The 22,272-nt window shown below is 37.6% G+C and overlaps 1 protein-coding gene across 1 annotated transcript in view; it reads right to left on the reverse strand.

Annotated features, from left to right (window-relative positions):
• Positions 1 to 22,272, reverse strand: part of LOC150089312 (ubiquilin-1-like) — a 201,958-nt gene that overhangs the window by 134,613 nt on the left and 45,073 nt on the right. The window contains exon 2 of the mRNA XM_090388991.1: positions 8,235 to 8,337. Coding sequence (XP_090245117.1) covers positions 8,235 to 8,337 — 103 coding nt within the window. The remainder of the gene's footprint in view (positions 1 to 8,234; positions 8,338 to 22,272) is intronic.

Here is a 22,272-nt window from a genome sequence, read left to right on the forward strand (position 1 = left end):
GTTTGCCTGGTGTTTTCATGGGCATCACTAGGCCCTCTCATCTCCACTAAACACACCCTCTCCACTAGGACCCTACCTCAGCATCGTTTTGGACCAAGTTTTGCTCTATATGGTGGCAGTGTATTCAAATGGCACTGGATTCTTTTAACAAGACAATGCGCTATGTCACAAGGTACTGAATGTTCAGGAATGGTTCAAAGATTGTGCTCAAGCATTTCATGTGCTTCCCTGGCTTCCAAATTCCCCCAACATCAATCCAATCAAATATTTGTGAGATGAGGTGTAAAGCAGCATTTGCAAGTCTATGCCAGTACCCTACTCCACTGCCAAACTCCAGGATGTCCTTCTGTCCAACTGATCCAGGATACCTGGGTCAATCTATCTTCCATGGTCTCATGGAGTTGATGCCACACGGCATGCAAGCAGTTATCATGGAAAAAGGTGCTCAACATGCTGTTAGGTTGGTGGTCATAATGTTTTGACCTGGGTCAACTTTTCAAGGTCTTGGAGTTGATGCCACACTGCATGCAAGCAGTTATGGCAAAATGTGCCCAACATGCTGTTAAGTAGGTGGTCCTAATGTTTTGGCTCATGACTGTAAGAATATAAACATTATTTAATATTCTTCTATATAATTCCATAGGAGTATAAATTACAGACTTGATATTATAAATGCTTTATAAATCAAATTTTTATAAATCAAAAATTTATAACAATATGAACATGAGTTTATAATGTAATTGTATAACATAATACATAACATCATTCTGTAGCATAAGCATGTACATACTGTCACATAAACTGGGAATAGTGTAGCATTATTATTATATTTACATAACTGTTAGATTAATGTGGTATTTTAAATTGCCACATTAATCTAAGAGGTTAAGTTATCATTTTAACTAAAATCATGACTCAGCCTTGAAGAGCAAAGCAAAAAGCTCAGAGAGGAAATATGCAAAAATTCAGCATTCTGATGTACAACTATGAGAGCATGAAGAAATAGGTTGATGCCCTTGAAGTAATTAAAGTAAGGGGCCTGTCAATTACTCACCTATCAATTTCAGCACTACACCTACACTCATGAATCAGACAGCACAGCAGAATCACCAAGGGCAACCAAGTGATGGTTCCACAGGAAATAGATAATGCTAGTAACTAACTACTATTAGAGAAACTGAAAATATACCGTGCAGAAAAAAAAAAGGATAAGTGAAATAGGACCAAGATATGTCTGCCTGGGACAAAACTGAAGGGTGCCATAGAACATTTTTATCTTTTAAGGATACAAAAGTAATATGATATGTTAATACAATGATATTAAGACTAGGTGATCTGGGGATTATTTAAGTCTGGAATTTTGCTCAGACATGATGTGAAGTACACAATGAGAGCCTTGTCAATGGATTTGGATATGGAGAGACTGTTCAAGATTAATGGGAGAGAATTTTCTAGCATGGTATTTACTTGTTAATAGGACAGTATTTTTACAGGGAAAGAATAGACTTAAATAAAGGGGGTGTAAGAATATTTGCAGATGCTCTATCGAGGCAGTGTTAGATTTGACTACTGCGACATCATTCTTCATCTTCTGGCAATTGCATGGCAAGTAGTAGTTGTATTTTAAGTCCTGTGATGTAATCTAATTTGTGAGTGTATCTACTATATATCAAGCTTTTTATTTAGCCAAATAAAGAATAAACGAAATTGAAAACAACATAAAAATCAACTAGCTCAAATTATACGGCAAGACAAAATTAATATACAATAATACCCCGAAGTTACGCGATAGGTGGGTCCGACGAAAATCGCGTAAGTCGAATTCGCGTAAGTCGGGGTAGAACTTTGCATATAAATACATATAAATTTTGCTTAATTGGGACCAAGGACTAACAAAAACACTACTTTAGAAGAAAAATATTAATAAAATTGCAGTTCTTTATACATATTAATACAAAATATGTATTAAAAAAAACAAATGACTTACGTTAAAAAGTTATTTCGATGTCGATGGCTTCATAAAATCTAACAAATTCGTCTGACGACACAGAGCGTTCTTTTTTTCACGCAGAATTTCTTCGTAGCAAGCTAATAATTTTTTTATTCCTTGCTTTGTAGCTATAACGCGTTCTTCGTTGGAGTCTATATTTTCTAAAATTTTTAAGCCCTTTACAATTGAGCCCTTTTCAATTTTCAACCTCTCAAGTTTGCAATTGTCATGTGCTTTTCGCCGTTGCTTCATTTAGGCCTGTAGCACGTGCAATATCGCATGGTCTTTCATTTCGCTCAAAGCGTTTCACAATTTCATATTTTTTCTCTATCGACAGAGGCGGACTGGCCATAAGCCTTACCGGAGAAACCCCGGTGGGCCAGTGTGATTTTGGCCATAAACCATAGTATGAGGCCACTATAAATTTTCCTGGGTAAGAATTTTTGATCCAGTCCGCCTCTGTTTATCAATAATTGCTTTTCTTTTTCTCTCTGAATCTGCAGTGTCTTCACCAGGACGCTTCCTTTTCACACCTTTTAATTAAGTATTTTACTCATTTTTAGGGAATAAAGCACAATTACAAAACGAGGAGGCATGCTTGATACGCATAAACAAAGCTGCGCGCATGTAGCAACTGAATAAACAACACCATAAAGGCAGAGATACACTATTAACACCTCACATTTCTAGGGGTTACTACCATAAAACAATAAAAATCCAGTTGCGTTTCTGCTAGTGAAATCTGTTATAAACTGGTAGTAAACTCGATCTAATTGCATTTGCGATTATACCGATAGCTGGAATTTGTTGGTTTTTACGTTATTATGGTGAAATGTGTTTCCCCTTCACTGATATAAAAAACATAAAAGCAGCAAAGTTGAATTTTGTTCATCTTTCGCTCTTATTCTCCGCCGTCGCACCGTATATCGATAACATATGAAAAACGACCTTGAAGATAGTGGGCGGCAGCGTTGCCAAACGAAAAAATCAAGAACCGCGTAACTCAGAGTTCGCGTAAGTCGGGGTAGCGTAAGTCGGGGTAGCGTAAGTCGGGGTATTACTGTACTTCAAATTATAAAACACATTTTAACAACTAAATATAAAGATAACTGAAATGATAGAAAAAAAGAAATTAAGTTAATGCTACTAGGGAGCTTTGCCCCTGCTTGCTGCAATTGCTTTTGATAAAATAAAAAAAAAAATACTTACAGAAGCTTTCAACTCTGGGTCTCTCTCTTCCTCAGGTATGAATACATAAATACGTTACTATAGCTATATAATATCGGTGTAGATACACAATAGACAACTCTTAAAGAAAAACTACGGTCGTAGTGTGAAAGGCATCATTTTATCTGTATCTCATATTGTGCTCATCCTTCACGAGTTAGCAAGTTTTGCACTACCTCGAATAAGTAAATTTTTTTTTTTTTTTTTTTTTGATTTGGTAGTTGTTGGCGCATCGGCTTCTGTGGCCATATTGCACCTCCCAAGGTTTTTGAAGTACTTTGATCCAAGCCCGAGGCGGGAATCGAACCCGCGACCTTTGGGTTACCGGGCAGGTACTTTACCCACTCGGCTCGAATAAGTAAAGCTTCACTAATAGAGAAGCCTATTGTCACTTGTTCTCGGTGGGCACCACTGCCCAGATGGCACCGTTTCAAAGCTAGTTGGTTTAGAATCGGTGGGTGCCTTTCACACTACTTTAAGAGTTGTCTATGTCTACACCGATATCATATAGAATCTTAAAATATTATGCCTTGTTGCATTAATTAGTTTATTTAAATAAATATGTTCCATATGGAAATCAAGAATGGTACCACGTGGTCATGTTAGATAAACATAGCGTGTGACCACACTTAAGCAGAAGCTTGTTTTGCCACAGTAAAACAAGCTTGTTAGTTATTTTAGTATTTGTTATGTATTTCCATGTAACCCGCATCCCTCTTCTCCCATTGGCTGAATAAATATTATTATGAGGAAAATTATTTTAATGTATAGAAAGAAAATAGAATAGACATGGAAATTTCAATTTTGCCTTTTTAGTTTCTTTGAGTTGTTTCTTGATTATTGGGTTAAATATTTTTAATGATTTTTTTCCCTCTGGAATCTATCTTCATTGCTTACGTAGGTGCATCACCAGTTATTTTGCTGTGCTGCAAGAAACTTTCTGTCTGCAACAGAAATACAAGTGTTTGGGAATTTCAACAGGCCTGATGCCTCTTCTTTTTAATGAAGTGGCCACTAACTACTGTTCCCCAAAACATTTTTCGTTTTTCTCTTCTTAGTGGGTATCTGTATTTATCTAACAGGCTAAGGCAGTGGGTGGGGTTCCTGCATTTTCACACAGAAGTTCTCCCAACGCAAATTGTAGGATACTGTACTGCTGTGTTTTCCTGGACAAATGCAGGATCTTAATTGTTTATTATTTATTTAGTAGTTTGTTAAGCAGCTGATATTTTATTTTTTATGCTTACAACCTGTTCAGCATTACTTGTTATGTAATGCATATATGCCATCATGGTTGCAAAGTTAATTCCATAATATGAGAGATGCCAAATGGTGAAGATAATGATAATATTTTGAAGATTAAATGCTCAAGGCATAATACGTTATGGGTTGAAATTAACTATATAATATCGGCGTAAATACACCATAGTTTATCCATAAATTTAACTACATACACTGCGTAACGACATCGTTTAGATTTTATCTCATATTGTGGCTAAATACAACATAGTTTACCCATAAGCTTAACTACATATGTAGCTAAACTTAAGGGTAAACTAATGTATCAGTGTATTTACACTGATATTATACAGTTAATTTCAACCCATAACGTATTATGCCTTGAGCATTCAGTCTTCAAAATATAATTTTAGTACACAACAATGATAAATTTCACTGATATGCCATAATTGTTGCTTACATAATCAGCAACACAATTATCCAAAGCTCATCCAAAATATGTTGCTTGTAGCATCTTTACACATTATTAAAAGAGGAGGCCAGTCATCAGTAGTAGCCCATGTGATATCTATATGAAAACTCCCTGCTACTTTCCTTAGAGGCAGTTTAAAGAGCTTAAAGTTAAAGAGTTCAGAATTAGTTTGCAAACAACAACAGGAAGGTCTGTTTAAATGTGCCCACATTTTCTAATGGAATTATGTGTAAACCAGAGGAAATGATGAACTTAGGAATGTTATTTGTGGGCTACTGCTTAGCGGTTTGGCTTCTGAGCAGAAAAAGAATCCTGGTAGGTTATCCCATGCTGTTCATAAAAAATTTCATTCAGGTCTTCAATACCAAAATAATTCTGCTGCATTACTGAATGCTGTCCATAAAAATTTTCCTCAAGCCTTCAATACCTGCTTAATGTTTTCTTAGATAATTATGCACTTGCTTTAACACCACTTCATAAAAATTAAAATTCTTTAGGCTAATTTCCTCACCTAACCATTACCGAAGCAGGATGGTTACTTTCCATTTTGTGAACTGAGCAGCTAGAACTTAGTAGAGTTGTGAGGTACTTGCAATGAAAGAATGGGGTGCTTGATGGCATTAGATACCTTCCCCAATGATGGCAAACTGTTATTTACAACCCAAGGAACTATACTCAAGATTTATAATTGTATTGGTTCAGATTTAATACAGTATGTCATTTTAGAACACCTGTGCTGAAATTATTGTATGTAATGGTGATTTATTTAATTTATACATTAAGCATACTTAACATACAAATCAAAGAAGGTTGGGATGACAGGGAAGATCCATTAGTGGAGTACAGATTACCTGAAAGACAGAGGGTGGCCATAAATAGGTATTCTTCAGAGTAGACTGCAGTAGCAAATGCAATCCCTCATGGATCAGTGTCATACCTCTCTTGTTTCTTATCTTTCTAAATGATTATATTGATGAGGGAATACAGGGGAAGTTATCAAAGTTTGCTGATAACTTAAAGGTTGAGTGGGTGGTTAACGTTCCAAACCAGGTCATGCTGCTTCAAAAGGATTTTGACTGACAGCTAAAGTTTAATTTAATACTAACAAATGCAAAATGGGGAACAGAAACCTAGCAGATGTTTATAAATTAAGGGGAGAATAATTAAGGAGTGTAATGGTTATATACACCTCTGCAGAATTTATTGTATATAATGGCGATTTATTTAATTTAATTTTTTTAATTTTGAGGACTTCGGGATTATGATACAGAAAGATGTGAAGTTGAACATGTAGTGTAAGCATGCAGCAAGTAGGGTGTATATTTTGTTCTGTGTGAAATTTATTGAAATTTTGCAAGAAGGGCGGTCATTCCCCCTCCCTCCCTCTCTCCCTCTCTCTCTCTCTCTCTCTCTCTCTCTAAAAGATGATAGTGTGGCCACACTTAGAATATTGTATCCAAGTCTAGAGGCTGCATCTAAAGAAAACAAGCAACTAAACTGGTGAAGAGTGTTATGCATTAACCCTATGAGGAATGGCTTAGATGTGGTTTGCAGAGCTTAGCAGCTAGACATCCTTGGGAGAAGTTGGCCAATGGTGCATAAGGCTCTGAGGAGGGGGGGATTGATAAAATGAATGAGGGAAAAATATTCTCACTGTAAGCGAGACAAAAATCAAAGGGCACAAATATAAAATCTTATGAAGTGAAATATGACAATGTGTTGTGGAACACTGAAATAAGCTTGGAATCTTCTTCTTTATCTTCTCCTTCTTCCCACATTTATATGGGGTCAGCATTTCCGTCCTTAATTCTTTTCCTCCATTCCTCCCTATCCTGGGCTTCCTCTCTTTTTTAAATCCTCTGCTGCCTTGTCCTTCCATCTCAGCTTAGGTCTCCCCCTCTTCCTCTATCACCTCCAACTTTACATACCTCTTCCCCACATACTCCTCACTTCTTCATTCCACATGTCCAAGCCACCTCAACCTAGATTCCTGCATTTTTTTACTGAGAGGCCCCACCTTAACCGTACCTCTGATGTAGTCATTTCTTATCCTGCCCTTCCTCATCACACATCCATCTTAGCATCCTCATCTCCGCCACTTCCATCTTCTGCTCCTGGGCCCTTGTAATTGCTCATGTCTCAGCACCATACATCAATGCGGGTCTAACCACAGTTTTATACACTCTTCCCTTCATTCTACAATTTACTTTCTTATCACACAGCACCCCACTCATCTTTCTCCAGTTCAACCATCCACATTGCACTCTATGCTGTATTTCTGCACTAAATCCTCCATCCCTCTCAACGTTCAATCCCAGATACTTAAATTTTGAAACTGATGGTAGCTTTTCCTCCTGCAGTTTTATAGAACTCTCATCTTCTCCATTCAATACCATATATTCTGTCTTTGTTCTACTTATCCTCATGCCTCTCTCTACCAACGCTTTCCTCCATTCCTCCAATTTCTTCTCTACCTTTCCTTGGGATGGTTCGCACAGTACGATATCATCTGCAAACAGCATACTCCATGGTGCTCTACTCTTCACTTCTTTCACCAACACATCCATTACCAGAAACAAGCTTGGAATAATAAATTTTTTTTTTTTTTTTTTCTTTTGGCAGATGTAGAATAAGTTTGCTTCCATGCATCATGCCATTTTAAACAAAATTTACAGGTAGTCTTATAACAGTCAGTACTTTAATAAACCAAACAAAGCATTTTAAAAATATCTCCCTGTGTCATACAGACTTTGTGTGGCGCCAGGTGGGCAGGAGCAGCAGTGCGTAGCACACACTTCTTGATTAGACCGGCGTTCGAGACCCTCACCACCAAATATGGAGGATGCGGAAAGGTCAGGGAATGACCACCGCATATCCCTGGAGCAATATGGCCTTAGTTGCTAATGCTCCTAAAAATCAAATAACAAACAACAACAGACTTTGTGCAGAAATGACAACAAAGTTTATTTTAGTTATCTTATTTAGAGTCAGGACTTACAATCAATACCATCGCCAGCATATTCAGTGTGCTTTAATTTCTCCAACAGTATTCATGGTATTATTAATGAATGTACATTTTTGAAAATATAACTTTAAAAAGTTATAGGTGATACATAGCATTTTTATCTGAATTATTATATAGTTCTGATGAAATATATAATACATAAAATAACTACTTATTCAAAAAATAACAGAGTACAGTGTATTTTCATCACTGTATGGCTTTAAAATTTCATATCAATTAAATTTGGAATAACTTTTACATATTAAACTGATATGAGTAATGGCATATATCAAATTACTTACTGAGAGATGTCAAGGCATCATGATCCTTCAAAATTTTTCCTGCAAATATCAAGCACAGCTGTTCCACAGGGGTACTGAACTTTTGGGAGACTTCTTCTTTAAGCTTGGGAAAAAAAAAAAAAAAAAATCTATCTTAGAATCTTAAAACCATTAAACACAGACTGTAGCAAATACTTTTTGGGTTTGAAGTCTTAAATCACTGATGTTAAAAATTAAGTAGGACATCCAAAAAGTAATAAGAAAGTGAAGGCATGCCAAAATAACTTAATTTTTCTAAAATATAAAAACTTTTTTGGAAAAAAATTATTTTACTCACTGATTGCAAAGGAATGCACATAAATTTTTCTGGTTTCCATATTGTATCATTGACCATTTGTTTTCTACTATGGATAATAAAACATTGATTGGAAAATGTAATACTCTCCCTGTAATTTCGGGAGAAGATATGGTTTTATCCAAGATTTAAGAATCTGATTGTTATTGCCTACAATTCTGTTCGTGGGGATTTTGAAGTAGTTTGATTATTTGAAGTACAAAAGTTATTTCTGTCACATTACTGACAAAAACGTATGGCAAAAATGTAACAAACTGACACAAAATAGACAAATTTAAAACTTGCTATTTTATTACTATGCAAACAATGCCATTTTATGGTGGCTACAATATCAGTGATCAGTTGCAGTTACTGTGCTGTGTTCAAAGAGTCTTTTGTTATAATGTTTTTGTGCCATTTTGAAAAAATTCTGATTGATAACTTGTGTCTTTAAAACGATTCAAAATCTGTCCACATTAAAGCTCCTCTATCAGTTACAATGACAGCACAAATGGAGAGAATTAAACCTCTAAATTAAATTGAAAATTATACAAAACTTTAACAGGAGAGAAGGTAAAATTGATATTACTGCAAAAGAATACAACATTCCTTTACCTAATTTGTCTACGATACTGAAAATTTTATGTGCACAACATTGGAGTAGTGATTAAAACAACAGAAAAAGGAAATGGTGCAAAATATGAAGAGCTTGAAATAAACCTTTGAGTGGTACCAACAAATGCATGCATCTAATTTTCCAGTATCAAGTCCAATTCTGCAATAAGAAACTGATTATGTAGCTCAACAACATGTAATTAGCAACTTCAAGTGCAATTGATCATTGAGCAATTGCACTTGAAGTTGCTAATTCATTGTGTTATCACCAGTGAATTGTCAATCCACTGGTGATATTCTGGCTTTGTTATGCATCTATGGACAAATTCAATGGAAAAGTTTGGTGGAACTCAAGCAGTTGCTCTTGACATTTCAAAGGCTTTTGATCGTGTTTGGCATAAAGGTCTTCTAAATAATATTCCATCTTATGGTTTGCCAACAGTTTTTTGCAATTGGGTATCCAGTTTTCTTTCTGACTGCTCACTGCAGGTGATGGTAGCTAGCTCTTTCTAACTTCTCTACTAATGCTGGTGTTCCCCAAGTTTCAATTCTTTTTCCCACTCTTTTACACTTGTATATTAGTGAACTTCTTCCATTGAATGGAAATCCTATCCATAGTTTTGCTGATGATAGCACATTGCATTTCACCTTCCAATTTGAGAAACCTTGCCCTGCTCAAACAGCTTCAACTTTTTGAATATCCACTACCAATTCCTTAAATGCTGATCTCCAGGTATTTTTCCAGTGGGGAAAGGATAACTTAGTTGATTATTTTAGCATTAGTAGAGGCATATGATGCAAGAAAGCAAGCTTATACAGTATCAGCTAAAAAAAAAAAAAAACCACCTTCCCATTTCACTGATCCATTCATTCCAAATGTTTGTCTAGTTCTGCCTTGAATTTATTTAAGCTATCAACTTCCACATCAACAGATGGAAGTTTGTTCCAGCAATCAACTACCCGCTGGCTAAAGACAAATTTCTGCACAACTATTCTATAACTGTCTTTCCTCAGTTTGAATCTATGCCCCCCTCAGGGTTGTAATCTGAGCAAGACGAAGAATCCTGTCAGCATTAAGTCAGCTCAATCCATTCAAGGCCTTATACACCTCAATCAGATCCCAAGAAGCTGCAATTTGCAGAACTTAAGCCTTTCTTCATAAGAGCACCCCTTTGTTCCCTTCACCAGTCTTGTTTCCCTTCTCTGCTCGTTCTAGCAACTCTACATCCTTCCTAAAATGAGGCTTCCAGACCTGTATGCAGTACTCAAGGTGTGGCCTGACCAGTGCTTTATACAAGTGGATAATCACCTTATCCCCACTCACAAAATTCCCGTATATCATTGACAAGACCCCCATGACCTACTCTGGCAGCCTGTCTGCACTGCTGAGAAAACTTCATATCTGCCTAAACAATTATCCCAAGGTCTCTTTCATTCTCCACTTTTTTTTTTTTTTTTTTTTTTTGTTAGTTGTTGGCGCATCGGCTTTGTGGCCATAATGCAAATCCCAAAGTTTTTGCATTTTACTCTGATCCAAGCTCGAGGTGGGATTTGAACGCGCAACCTTTGGGTTGCCAGGCAGGCACTTTACCCACCTGGCTAGCCCGGTCGGCTCATTCTCCACTATACCAAGTGTAACACCACATAGTTGATACTTTTCTCTGGAGTTACTGCTACCGATATGCAGTACTTTGCATTTGTCAATGTTAAACTTCAGTTGCCAACCTTATCAAACTCAGTCCTGCCTTATGTCTTGAAAAAGGATTCTTCTGTTTATATGCTTATCTTCGATGCCACTCCAATTTCTAAACAAAATCATATCTCTCTATTGGGGATTACCCGGACTTTCAATCTTACTTGGTATAAGCACGTTACTAATATTGCTTCCTCTGCACCACAAAAACTGGGTTTTCTCTTTAGCTCTCAGTGTTACTTTTCTTCCAAACAGCTGTTCACACTGTACAGAGTGCGAATCTGCCCTACCATGGAATATGGTTCCCACGTCTGGGGCCATGCCTCCTAAATCTCTCTCAGGCTTCTAGATTCCATTCAAAAGAGGGCATTTGGGTTAATTAATGACCCATCTCTAACAGAATCTCTCCGCTCTCTGTCTCACAGAAGTTCTGTTTCTGCTGCATGCCCTTTCTAAAGATACTTCCATGGGTACTGTTCTTCTGAATTTGCCTCTATAATACTCGCTCTCTCTCTTCCAAAGCAGTCCAAACACATGCTGCAACCAATCAACATCCTTTTACTGTCCAACTTTTCTTCTTCCTCATTTATTCATTCAATGTCTGTTTTCTAGAACTGCCTTCCTTCATATGTATTTCCTGAAAATTATAATCTAGAGAAGTTCAAGTCTATTGGAGGGCATAGGGATTGCAGAATAGTACAGACAGTGGATTTTTGGCTGCTGTAAAGGGATAAGTATTTTTTAATTTTTAACATATTCTTCGTTATTTAACACAGTACATTGTTTTACGGAGATATTAAATAGGTTTAGTAGCGTTCGTTAGCTTCTTATTTTGAATTTAGCCCGCGATTTTTGGAAGTTAAGACTCCTGGTGTTGGTGCCAATATTGTTGAACTAGCTGCCATATTGTAGTTGATAAGAAATAGCTTAAATGTATATATATCTCAATATCAAACTGATAGCAAAGGTAAAAAGTAAAACTAGATAGCGTAATATGAAGCACTGTATTAGGAATCTGTTAACTTATTATAGTATTATCAATTAATCAAAAATATTATTAATCTTATTAAATTTCATTTTTCACTAAATTGTATTTAAATGGAAATCATGACCAAGACTAGAGCTGCGAAGCAAAGATCACATACTAGCGAGAGTGCTGTGGTTCAGGGGAGAAACGAAGGGGGCGATTCTCCAACGCATCACAGACTCAAAAAATGTGCGAAATGTGTAATATTTGCCGACATTAATGTTTGTTTGCCTAAAACAGGACATGATCTAGCCAAGGAGGATGCCTTTGTGTGTGCTAGGTGTCTGGAGTGTCAAGAAATTAGGCGCCAACTCAGCGTGCTGATTTGCGTCTATGAGAGCTTGAGGTGTAGGGTAAATGGCCTCGAAGAAATTAAAACGAGGGGTCCATCAGGCTCTCAGCTGCCCAGCTCAACAACAGAGCCCACTCCTGTGCATCAGGCAACACAGAGGCAATCTCCAAGGCAGAATGCGCTGGTCCCAAAGGAACTAATTATTGTTGGTGACTCTATTGTCAGGGAGACGGAGAATATATTATGTAAGAAGGATAGGTGGACCAGGGTATGTTTGCCAGGGGCAAAAGTTGATGATGTTGTAGAGTGGATATCATCTTTTCGGGGCACAAAAGGTGATATTGTTGTACACGTTGGAGCTAATGACATTAAGAGTAAGAGATCTGCAGATTTACTCAACAAGTACAGGTCAATGTTAAAAAAAAGTTGCGAGTTAGGGTTGAATGTGAAAGTGTCTGCAATCCTGCCCAGACACGATAGGAGGGAGTATATGATGAGAGCCTTGTCAATCAATTCAGCCCTGGAGAGATTGTGCAAGGCTCAAGGGGTAGAATTTTTTTCAGCCTGGTCTGTGATTGTTGACAGGCCAGGCACTTCTACAGGGATGGGATACACTTAAATAGAAAGGGTGCAAGAATATTTGCTGATGCTATCCAGGCAGTGTTAGGTGGGTCAGAAAACTGCTAGCGTGGGGGTATTCACAGACTAAAAGGTTAACAGTGGCCGCAGGCAGAGGCAAAAGTGATTCTTGAACTGATTCTATTAGAATGGGCAGCAGACTGGAAAGCAAGGTAATGGAGATTTCCAGGATTGCTGGGAGTCATAGTGGAACAAGTAAATGGAGCAGGAACAAGTTAGGGTGGCTAGGAGCAGGAACATGTGCATGTATATTTGCATGTACACCAATGCTAGGAGTATAGTTAATAAATCTGATGAGCTTGAAGTGCTAGTTAAGACATCAAAGGCAGATATTGTTGGGATATCAGATGGTGTCACACAGATATAGGCAGGGCAGAGTTGGAATTTGGGGAATACAATGTGTATAAGAAGGATAGACAGGTAAAGAAGGGAGGAGGGATTATGCTGTTAGTTAAGAAACACAAAATCTAAGGAAGTGCATCCAATTGATGCTGGTGGACAATGCAGTGTTGAGTCTGTTTGGTGTGAAATAAGCACTAGGAAAGAAAAAATGAGAGTAGGTGTGTGTTTTTGGCCTAATGAATCTGATGAGTATAATGAGCAACTGTGCGCAGAGAAATAAAGTGGGCCAGCAAATCAGAATGTCTTATAAGGAAAGATTTTAACTTTCCAGATACTGACTGAAACTTGTGGATTGGTCACTCGTACACTAGCAAGACTTTTGTGGATTTATTGGTTGACTGTTTTCTACAGCAACATGTTCGAGAGGCAACCAGAGGAAGTAATACTCTTGATCTGATTATCAGTAGTGATTCTTCATACATTAAGAATCTGAAGATAAAGGAACCACAGGGTGACAGTGATCACAATTTGATGTGGGAATTAATTAAAGATGTAACTACCATCAAAGCTAAAGGGAAGGGCTTTTGCTTTCGTAAAGGTGACATTAAAGGTCTCAGACAGTTTTTAAATTCTGTATAGTGGGATCAACTGATGATGTTACCAACAGTGAATTCTAAATGGGGAACCTTCGGGGACTTAATTTTGGAGGCTACTAGACTTTCCATTCCAACTAAGAAATACTGTTCAGGCCTAAATGGATGTCAGATGTATTAATGAGTGGCAGAGAAGAAGAATGTATGGGATGCATATAAAGTATTAGGCGATACAGAAACCTATGGCCGGTATAAACTAGCCTGTAATCAAGTCACAAAGGAGGTTAGGCAGGCGAAGGCAGAATATGAGAAATCTTTGGCAAAGGATGCAAAGAAAAACAGCAAAGAGTTCTTTACTTATGTAAACTCTAGAAGGAAAGGGATGAATCAGCTTGGACCACTTAACATAGATGGGTTTGCTATTGATGATCATGCTCAGATAGCTGACAAACTGAATGACTATTTTGCATCTACATTCACACATGAGGAGTTATTCAATGAGGGGTGTGCCACAAGTTTATCAAACTCTAACAGGGAGCTAATTGATTTTGTAATAACTGAGTGCAAAGTGGAGGAAAAATTGTTGAAGTTAAACATAAAAAAGGTACCTCGGGTGGACGGGATCTATCCAGTTATATTAAAGGAGGCAGAAAAGGAAGTAAGCAAACCCTTAGCCATAATTATGAGAGCTTCCTTGGACTCAGGAAGGCCTGGAGGTGTGCAAATGTATCACCAATTCACAAAGGAGGTTCAAAATGTGACACAGGTAACTATTCATTTGTTAGTTTCACTTGTGTTCTGGAGAAAATAATGGAATCACTGGTGTTAACACTGACAAATGCAAAGTACTGCATATGGGTAGCAATAACCGAAGAGAAACATACCAACTGGGTGGTACTACACTCAGGGAAGTGGAAAGTGAAAAAGACCTGGGGGTTAATTGTGCAGCCAAATATGAAGTTCGCTGAGCAGTGCTGAGCAGGTGCCAGGACAGGTCATGGAGTCTTGTCAATAATATACAGTGAAACCCCCTCTATTCGCGGGGGTTACGTTCCTGAGAAATGCCACAAATACTGAAAAAGCGAATACTGAGTGTTACGGCTCCCACAGTAATAAAGGGGTTCCGTTCCAAAGTATGAAATATATAAAAAAAACTAGTCTAAAATTTTGCCTATGCATGTATTATATGTACCTTCATAATATGACTATGTACATAGACAGTGCATAGTGAAATGCAAGCATATGGCATCAAAATGAAAATAAGAAACAATTTAATATTAAATGTAATATTTATTAGAAATTTCAAACCAGCACCTTTGCTAGCTAAAAAACTTATCCCGCCAGTGCTATCGCCTATTTCGCTAAAGTGTTGATAAAGGAGTTTTGCCTTTTCACTCTTTGTCTTCTATCCAGAGATTTAAAGCCTTTTCCGTTTTTTCTAATTTAACATCACGAGTTACAGAGCAAATTTTGGAAGCGATTAACGCGTTTTCACGGACACTACGGCGGATTTTTTCTTCCGATTTTTTGATTGATTGTACCGTTGACTCATTGATTTTATAATGTTTTGCCACTGAGAAGACACTTTCACCATTAGAAATTTTATCTAATAACTCAATTTTATTCGCTAATGTCATCGCCTTCTTTGATATTTTCACATTCCCTTGTTATTCGTAGCCATATTTTTGTATGGGTTAGAAAGAACTTGTCCAAATAAAGACACTTTCTTCCGTTAACACACTCGAAAAAGTCTGTTTTACATTGCAAAACGGTAGATTTATCACTTTTGTAAGCATATCAATTTATAAATTGATAAGTACATCACCAAGTTCAAAAGTACATCACCAAGAGTGTCAAGACTAATACTCAAGATTTCTAAGAGATACAAGCTAAAGATTATAATGATTTATACAACAACATCGAGCCATGATGATGAAGAGGTTGAAGAAATATACACCGAAATTGAGAGTCTTCTAGATGGGCAGAAAACCCACTACACTATTATTATGGGAGACTTCGATGCTAAGTTGGGAAAAAGACAAAACAGCGCAGAAAGGGGAACTATAGGAAATTTTGGAATTAGTGAAAGAAATGAAAGACTTGTGGAATTTGCAGAATCTCAAGGACTGTCAGTAATGAACACTTTTTTCAAGAAAAGGGTGAACAGAAAGTGGACATGGAAGAGTCCAAATGGGTGAAATCGACTTCATCCTCACTAACAGAAGATATATTGTGAATGATGTTACCGTCCTGAATAACGTAAATGTTGGAAGTGATCACAGAATGGAAAGATGTACACTTGATATAGATGTAGGAAAGGAAAAAACTGACTCGAGTAAATAATACAAAGGTCTTTGAGATAACAGAAGAGGAGAAAAAGCAGTATGTACTGGAACTTAAGAACAAGTATGAGCTTCTGCAGACTGCTGAGGACCAAGATATCAACGAGGAATATTACAACTTCTTGAAAGTGATAAAGCCCAAGAAACCTATAGGGAAAAAGAAATCCAAACATGAAAAAATTAGTCAAGAAACACTTGTCATGATGAACCGAAGATGACAAATGAAAAGCAAGAAAAACACTGACAGGAAGAAAATTGAGTATACTGAGTTATGCAAAACCATTAGAAAGAGACTCAGGGAGGACATAAGAAGATTTAACATAAGAAAAGTAGAACAAGCATTAAGGGAAAACAAAGGATTTAAATCAGCAGCCAGGAGCAATAATACAGAAAGACAAATGATACTGAAACTGAAGAATAGCGATGGTTTACTTATAAACAGCAGAGAAGGCATAATTCAAATAGCAGAAGACTACTATAGAGAATTATACAAGGAGCGAGGGAATGATGCCAGCAGTGGGGAAGATGGATTGCAAAGTAGCAACACATACGACATACCCAATATTCTTCCTGATGAGGTAGAACATGCATTGAAGAAAATTAAGAATCAGAAAGCCCCGAGGGAAGATGAAGTTACTGTAGAGTTGTTAAAATTGGGAGGAAAAGACATAACACAAAAACTGGCAAGGCTCTTCACAAAGTACATTAGAAAAGGTGTGACACCTAAGCAGTGGAATACTGCAATCATAGTTTTGCTGCATAAGAAAGGAGATAAATCAGAAATTGGAAATTATAGACCAATTAGCTTGTTATCCCATATCTACAAGTTGTTCACAAGGGTCATTACTAACAGATTAGAAAGAATACTTGATGAGAATCAACCGAAAGAGCAAGCTGGCTTTAGGAGACAGGATTCTCAACTATGGATCACCTTCACGTAATATCACAGCTAATGGAGAAAGCAAATGAATATAAAACACCATTATGCCTGGCATTTGTGGATTATGAAAAGGCATTTGACTCCATACAGCATAAGGCAATGTTTCGGGCACTGGAAAGACAAGGCACTGATACCCCATATATTATGATTTTGAAGAAAATATATGAGAGTGCTACCTCCTTTATTAGACTAGACAAAGACAGTAGGAAATTTAAAATTGAGAAAGGAGTTCGACAAGGAGACACAATATCTCCGAAGCTGTTTACTGCTGCCCTTGAGGAAGCTTTCAGAAGATTAGACTGGTCGCAGAAAGGAATCAATGTGAACGGAGAGTACCTAAACCATTTACAATTTGCAGATGACATTGTGGTCATAAGCCATGATCCCAAAGAATTATAGGAAAATCTTAATCAGTTATGCACAGCTAGTAAGGATTTTGGACTAAAGATGAATATGGCTAAAACAAAAGTAATGATGAACAAGTATGCCACAGAAAGGGAAATAATGATTGAAGGAGCAGTAATTGAAAAGGTGGAGTCATATACTTATCTGGGACAAGTTATTAGCTGTAATAATGATAAATGGCTGGAAGTCAAGAGAAGAATAAATTTTGGATGGATAGCATTCAGGAAATATAGTCACATACTGAAGAGCAATATCCCAGTTTTTCTGAAACGGTAAAATAATGAACCGATGTATACTCCCCACCATGACTTATGGAAGTGAAACTTGGGCACTCACCAAAAGAATGGAAGAGAAGCTGAGAACTACACAGCGAAGAATGGAACGAATCATACTGGGAATCAGACTGTTAGATAAGAAGAGAAACACATGGATTAGGCAACAAACTCAAGTAAAGGACATTCTTATCAAAACTAAAGAACTAAAATGGTCTTGGGCAGGACACATAGTTCGAAGACATGACAGATGGACTAAGAAAATAACAGAATGGTATCCAAGAGGAGCTAGAAGAAAACCTGGAAGACAAAGGCGGAGATGGATAGATGAAATTCATGAGTTTGTGGGTAGTAAATGGATGGCCAGTGCTCAAAACAGAAGGAACTGGAAAGTTGCTGGAGAGGCCTTCATCCTGCAGTGGATTGAAAATGGCTGATGATGATGATGATGATGATGAAATTGATAAATTTATTCAATTTATAAGCATATAAATTAAAAACAAACGACGAAACCTTCCATGGCAAGCGCATAATATATATGCTAAACAAGGATTAGCAAGAAACATCCACACTCGCGATTTTGTCACCTGTCTCCCCCCACCCACTGAGCGCTGTTTTGATGAGGAAAGATAATTTTAGCCACGCCCATGTTTTTTTATGGCTGAAAATGTTCACGGCACTTTAAAATTCACATTTCTTTAGGTTTCATTTTATATTAAATCAGCGACCGCGAATACGCGAAACCGCAAATAGCGGGGGTTTACCGTATAGGAATTTTGCTAGCAGGGACAGGGACGTGATAATCCCGTTATATAAGGCAATGGTCAAGCCACACCTAGAGTGCTGTTTACAGGTCTGGAGGCCTCATTTTAGGAAGAATGAAGAGTTGCTAGAATGAGTACAAAGAAGGGCAACAAGATTGGTGAGGGGGAACATAGGGGTGCTCTTACCAAGAAAGGCTTAGGTTCTGCAAATTGCAGTGCCTGGAGAGTAGGCACCTGCGAGGTGATCCGTTTGAGGTGTATAAGGCCTTTAATGGGTTGAGCAATTTGAATGCTGATGGAATTCTTCGTCTTGCTCAGACTAAGAACCTGAGGGGGCATAGTTTCAAATTGAAGAAAGATAATTGTAGAATAGATGTGCAGAAATTTGCCTTTAGCCAGTGGGTAGTTGATTGGTGGAACAAGCTTCCATCTTTTGTTGTGGAAGCTAATAGCCTAAATAAATTTAAGGCTGAGCTGGACAGACATTTGGAACGAATGGAGGGATGAAATGGGAGGGGGTTTTTTTTTTTTTTTTTTTGGCTGATGCTGCATAAGCTTGCTTTCTTGCATCATATGCCTCTACTAAAGCTAATGTCAACAAATATCTTCGTTCATCTTCAATCTTCAACCCATGCATGGTACTAAGTACAATAGGTTCTAATAACTCTTGTGTTTGAAGTTTTTATAAAAAAAAAAAAAAAAAGACAACAATACTGTCTCCAAAGATTTAAAGACAGGAATAACTTTATTTTACAATATGCTTTAGACAAATCTGGATCAGTCAACAAAGCAACCACTACATACTGAATGAATTCTCTACAGTCCATTCTAGAAAAAAACAAAAAAAAAAAGTTTTAATCTTGACAAGACAGGTATATTTCGCAATTTGTTGCCAAACAAAACACTTGCTGTTCAAGGCAAGGCTACAAAACTGCACCCACTCAGGGGTGGTCAATTTTCAAAGCCAAGATGTTTACAGGAGTTAACCAACATTATGCAATTATGAGGACAATTTAACTGCTTGGCTTTTGGTTAAAATCTTTTCAATCTTGATTGAGGGTGGACAGAAGGGCTTCAAAAAAAGAGGAACATTTTTATTATTCTAGATCACTGCACAACATTATGCTGAGGAACTTGAGTTTTTTTTTTTTTTTTATGAAAACCCCAAACACGAGAGACATTAGAACCTATAGTATTTAATACAATGCATGGGTTGGAGGTTGAGAAGGCGAAAGAAGATATTTGTTGACATTAGACTTGAACTTCTGTAGACTGTAATTTTCAGGAAAAGAAGGAAGATTGTTCCAGAAAATGGCAGTTGAATGAATAAACGAGGAAGATGAAAAGTTTGTTCTGTGAGTTTGAAGTTGGACAGTATATGGATGTTGGCTGGTGGTGGCACATGTTCTGACTGTTCTGAAAGAGTGGGAATTATAGAAGCCAATTCAGAAGAATCTGCCCATGGAAGTATCTGTAGAAAAGGCATGCAGCCGAAACAGTATGTCTATGAGACAGAGAGTGGAGAGACTGTTAGAGATGAGTCATTAATTAACCTAACTGCACTCTTCTGAATGGAATCTAGAAGCCTGAGAGAGGTTTTGGGGGCACCACCCCAGATGTGGGAACAATATTCCATGGTAAGGCGGATTTGCAATTTGTACAGAGTGAACAGACATTGGGAAGAAAAGTAACGGCAAGAGCGAAGGAGGAAACCAAGTTTTTTAGATGCAGAGGAAGCAATATTTGTAATGTGCTTGTGCCAAGAGAGATTAGAAATCAGGGTAATCCTTAAAAGAGATATATCATCTTGCCTATAAATCAGAGTGTCAATAAAGATAAGCATAGGAGCAGAATAATCCTTTTTCAAGATATAAGACAGGACTGAATTTTAGAAGGATTGAAGTCAACTAAGTTGTCTTTGCCCCACTGGAGAATTACCTGGAGATCAGCATTTAAGGAATTGGTAGCAGATATTCAAGAAGTTGAAGCTGATTGAGCACGGCACGGTTTCTCAAACTGGAAAGTGGAATGCAATGTGCTATCATCAGCAAAACTGTGGATAGGATTTCCGGTCAATGGAAGAAGGTCATTAATATACAAGAGGAAAAGAGTGGGGGAAAGAACTGAACCCTGGGGGATGTGTTTGAAAACAAAAAATCCTTGTTTTAAATTTCACACTCTGAGCTTGCTAGTTGGTTATGCTACTAGCAAGAATGGCGGCATTCCTCCACGTCCTCGACCCCTGCTTACGTTGATTTACATCTGGATGGTCACGCACGGTGTGCTTGTGCATGGGGGTTATACCCAAAATTACTAAAAGTCCCATAATCGTGAAGGTGCAAGCTGACAAATATGCCTGTTGTTTACCCATTACTTATGCATCCACTGAATCAAGGCTTTACTTATAACCTCAACAGAGCATACAGAATGCCTATGATAAGGTTACTGAACCACAACACAGAAGAGAACAATTTGTAGGCACGTGGACTTGTATGCAATTTGAAATATTTTTATTGCGTGGGACACTATTACATCAAGTGTAATACTCAACTGCTGCAGAAAGTGCGGCTTTGGAGAAAATATCATCGAAAAACACAGTTCCAGAAAATAAATATGACAGTAATGTTCAGGAATGGGAGACTCTGGAGTAATTATTGGAAAATTTGAAGAGTTTGCTACCACAGCAATGCCAATCCCCTACTGAGTACCAAGAAATATAATGAAGTTTTATTACAAGTGTTGAAAATGTAAAGTATAAGTGTAAAGAAGCACACACACACTGATTTCTGAAAAAGATGCCCAAATTGAACATACAAGGGGCATTCAATAAATTATCTACTTACCTATGAAGGAACTGAGATAGACGCAAAAATATGTTTTAGTTTTTCAATGCAACTCCCTTGAACTTCAAATACACTTGTTCCATTTTGTTGGCAATGAGGATACCTGACAAATAAAATTCTTTGTCCTATCCATCAAAAAATGCAGCAACAGCAGACTTCAGTTCATTATCATCAGCAAAGCTATGTCCACGTTTTTTTTTTTTTTCTTGAGGTGTTAAAACAGGAAATAGTCACTGGGGGCCAGATCCTGGCTGTAAGGTGGATTTTACCATCCACCTTACTGCCAGGTTATAGTTCTGAAAAGTCAGTCTCTCAAAGCAGCAACAACAGCACATGACCTGTGCACTGGTGCATTTTCATGAATAAGCAGCACACCTCTGGAAAGTTTTCCTTGTTGATTTTCCTTTATGACTTCCCTTAGGTTGTACGGTGCAGATGCATATGACTCCCCAGTGGCTGTTTGCTTATGTTCCAAGTAGTGAATGTACAAAATTCCCCCAACATCCCAAAACTGGTATCCAAAATCTTGCCAGCTGAAGGTGGTATCTGAAATTTTTTGGGTGGGAAGAATCCTTCTGCTTCTATTGCATTAATTCTTGCTTGGTGTCAGGATCCCAGTAATGAACCCACTGGGATCAATGATACCTCATTGGTATCATTGACGACCCCCTAAAAACTGGGACTATCTTATGTATGATTGCGAAATCTACGAGGATATAAGATGCACTCTTCTCCAAATAACCTTGAGCACCAAGTACTGGAAAACAAAGAAGACTATATTGCCTTCACCTGCTTCGCTCAGGACCTGTTTGAAAAGTGGAAAACCCAGTCCAGGACAAACTTTTACCAATCAGATGACCACTGGATCTAAAAATCTAAACATCATGTGGACTTGATTCAAAGAAAAAAAACCAGGACTTGACTCTACCTGCCAAATGACGACCTATATAGTGCTCCC

This window comes from Mastigoproctus giganteus, chromosome 2 (genome assembly GCF_048544385.1).
Source record: "Mastigoproctus giganteus isolate SK-2022 chromosome 2, ASM4854438v1, whole genome shotgun sequence".
Classification (NCBI taxonomy): domain Eukaryota; kingdom Metazoa; phylum Arthropoda; class Arachnida; order Uropygi; family Thelyphonidae; genus Mastigoproctus; species Mastigoproctus giganteus.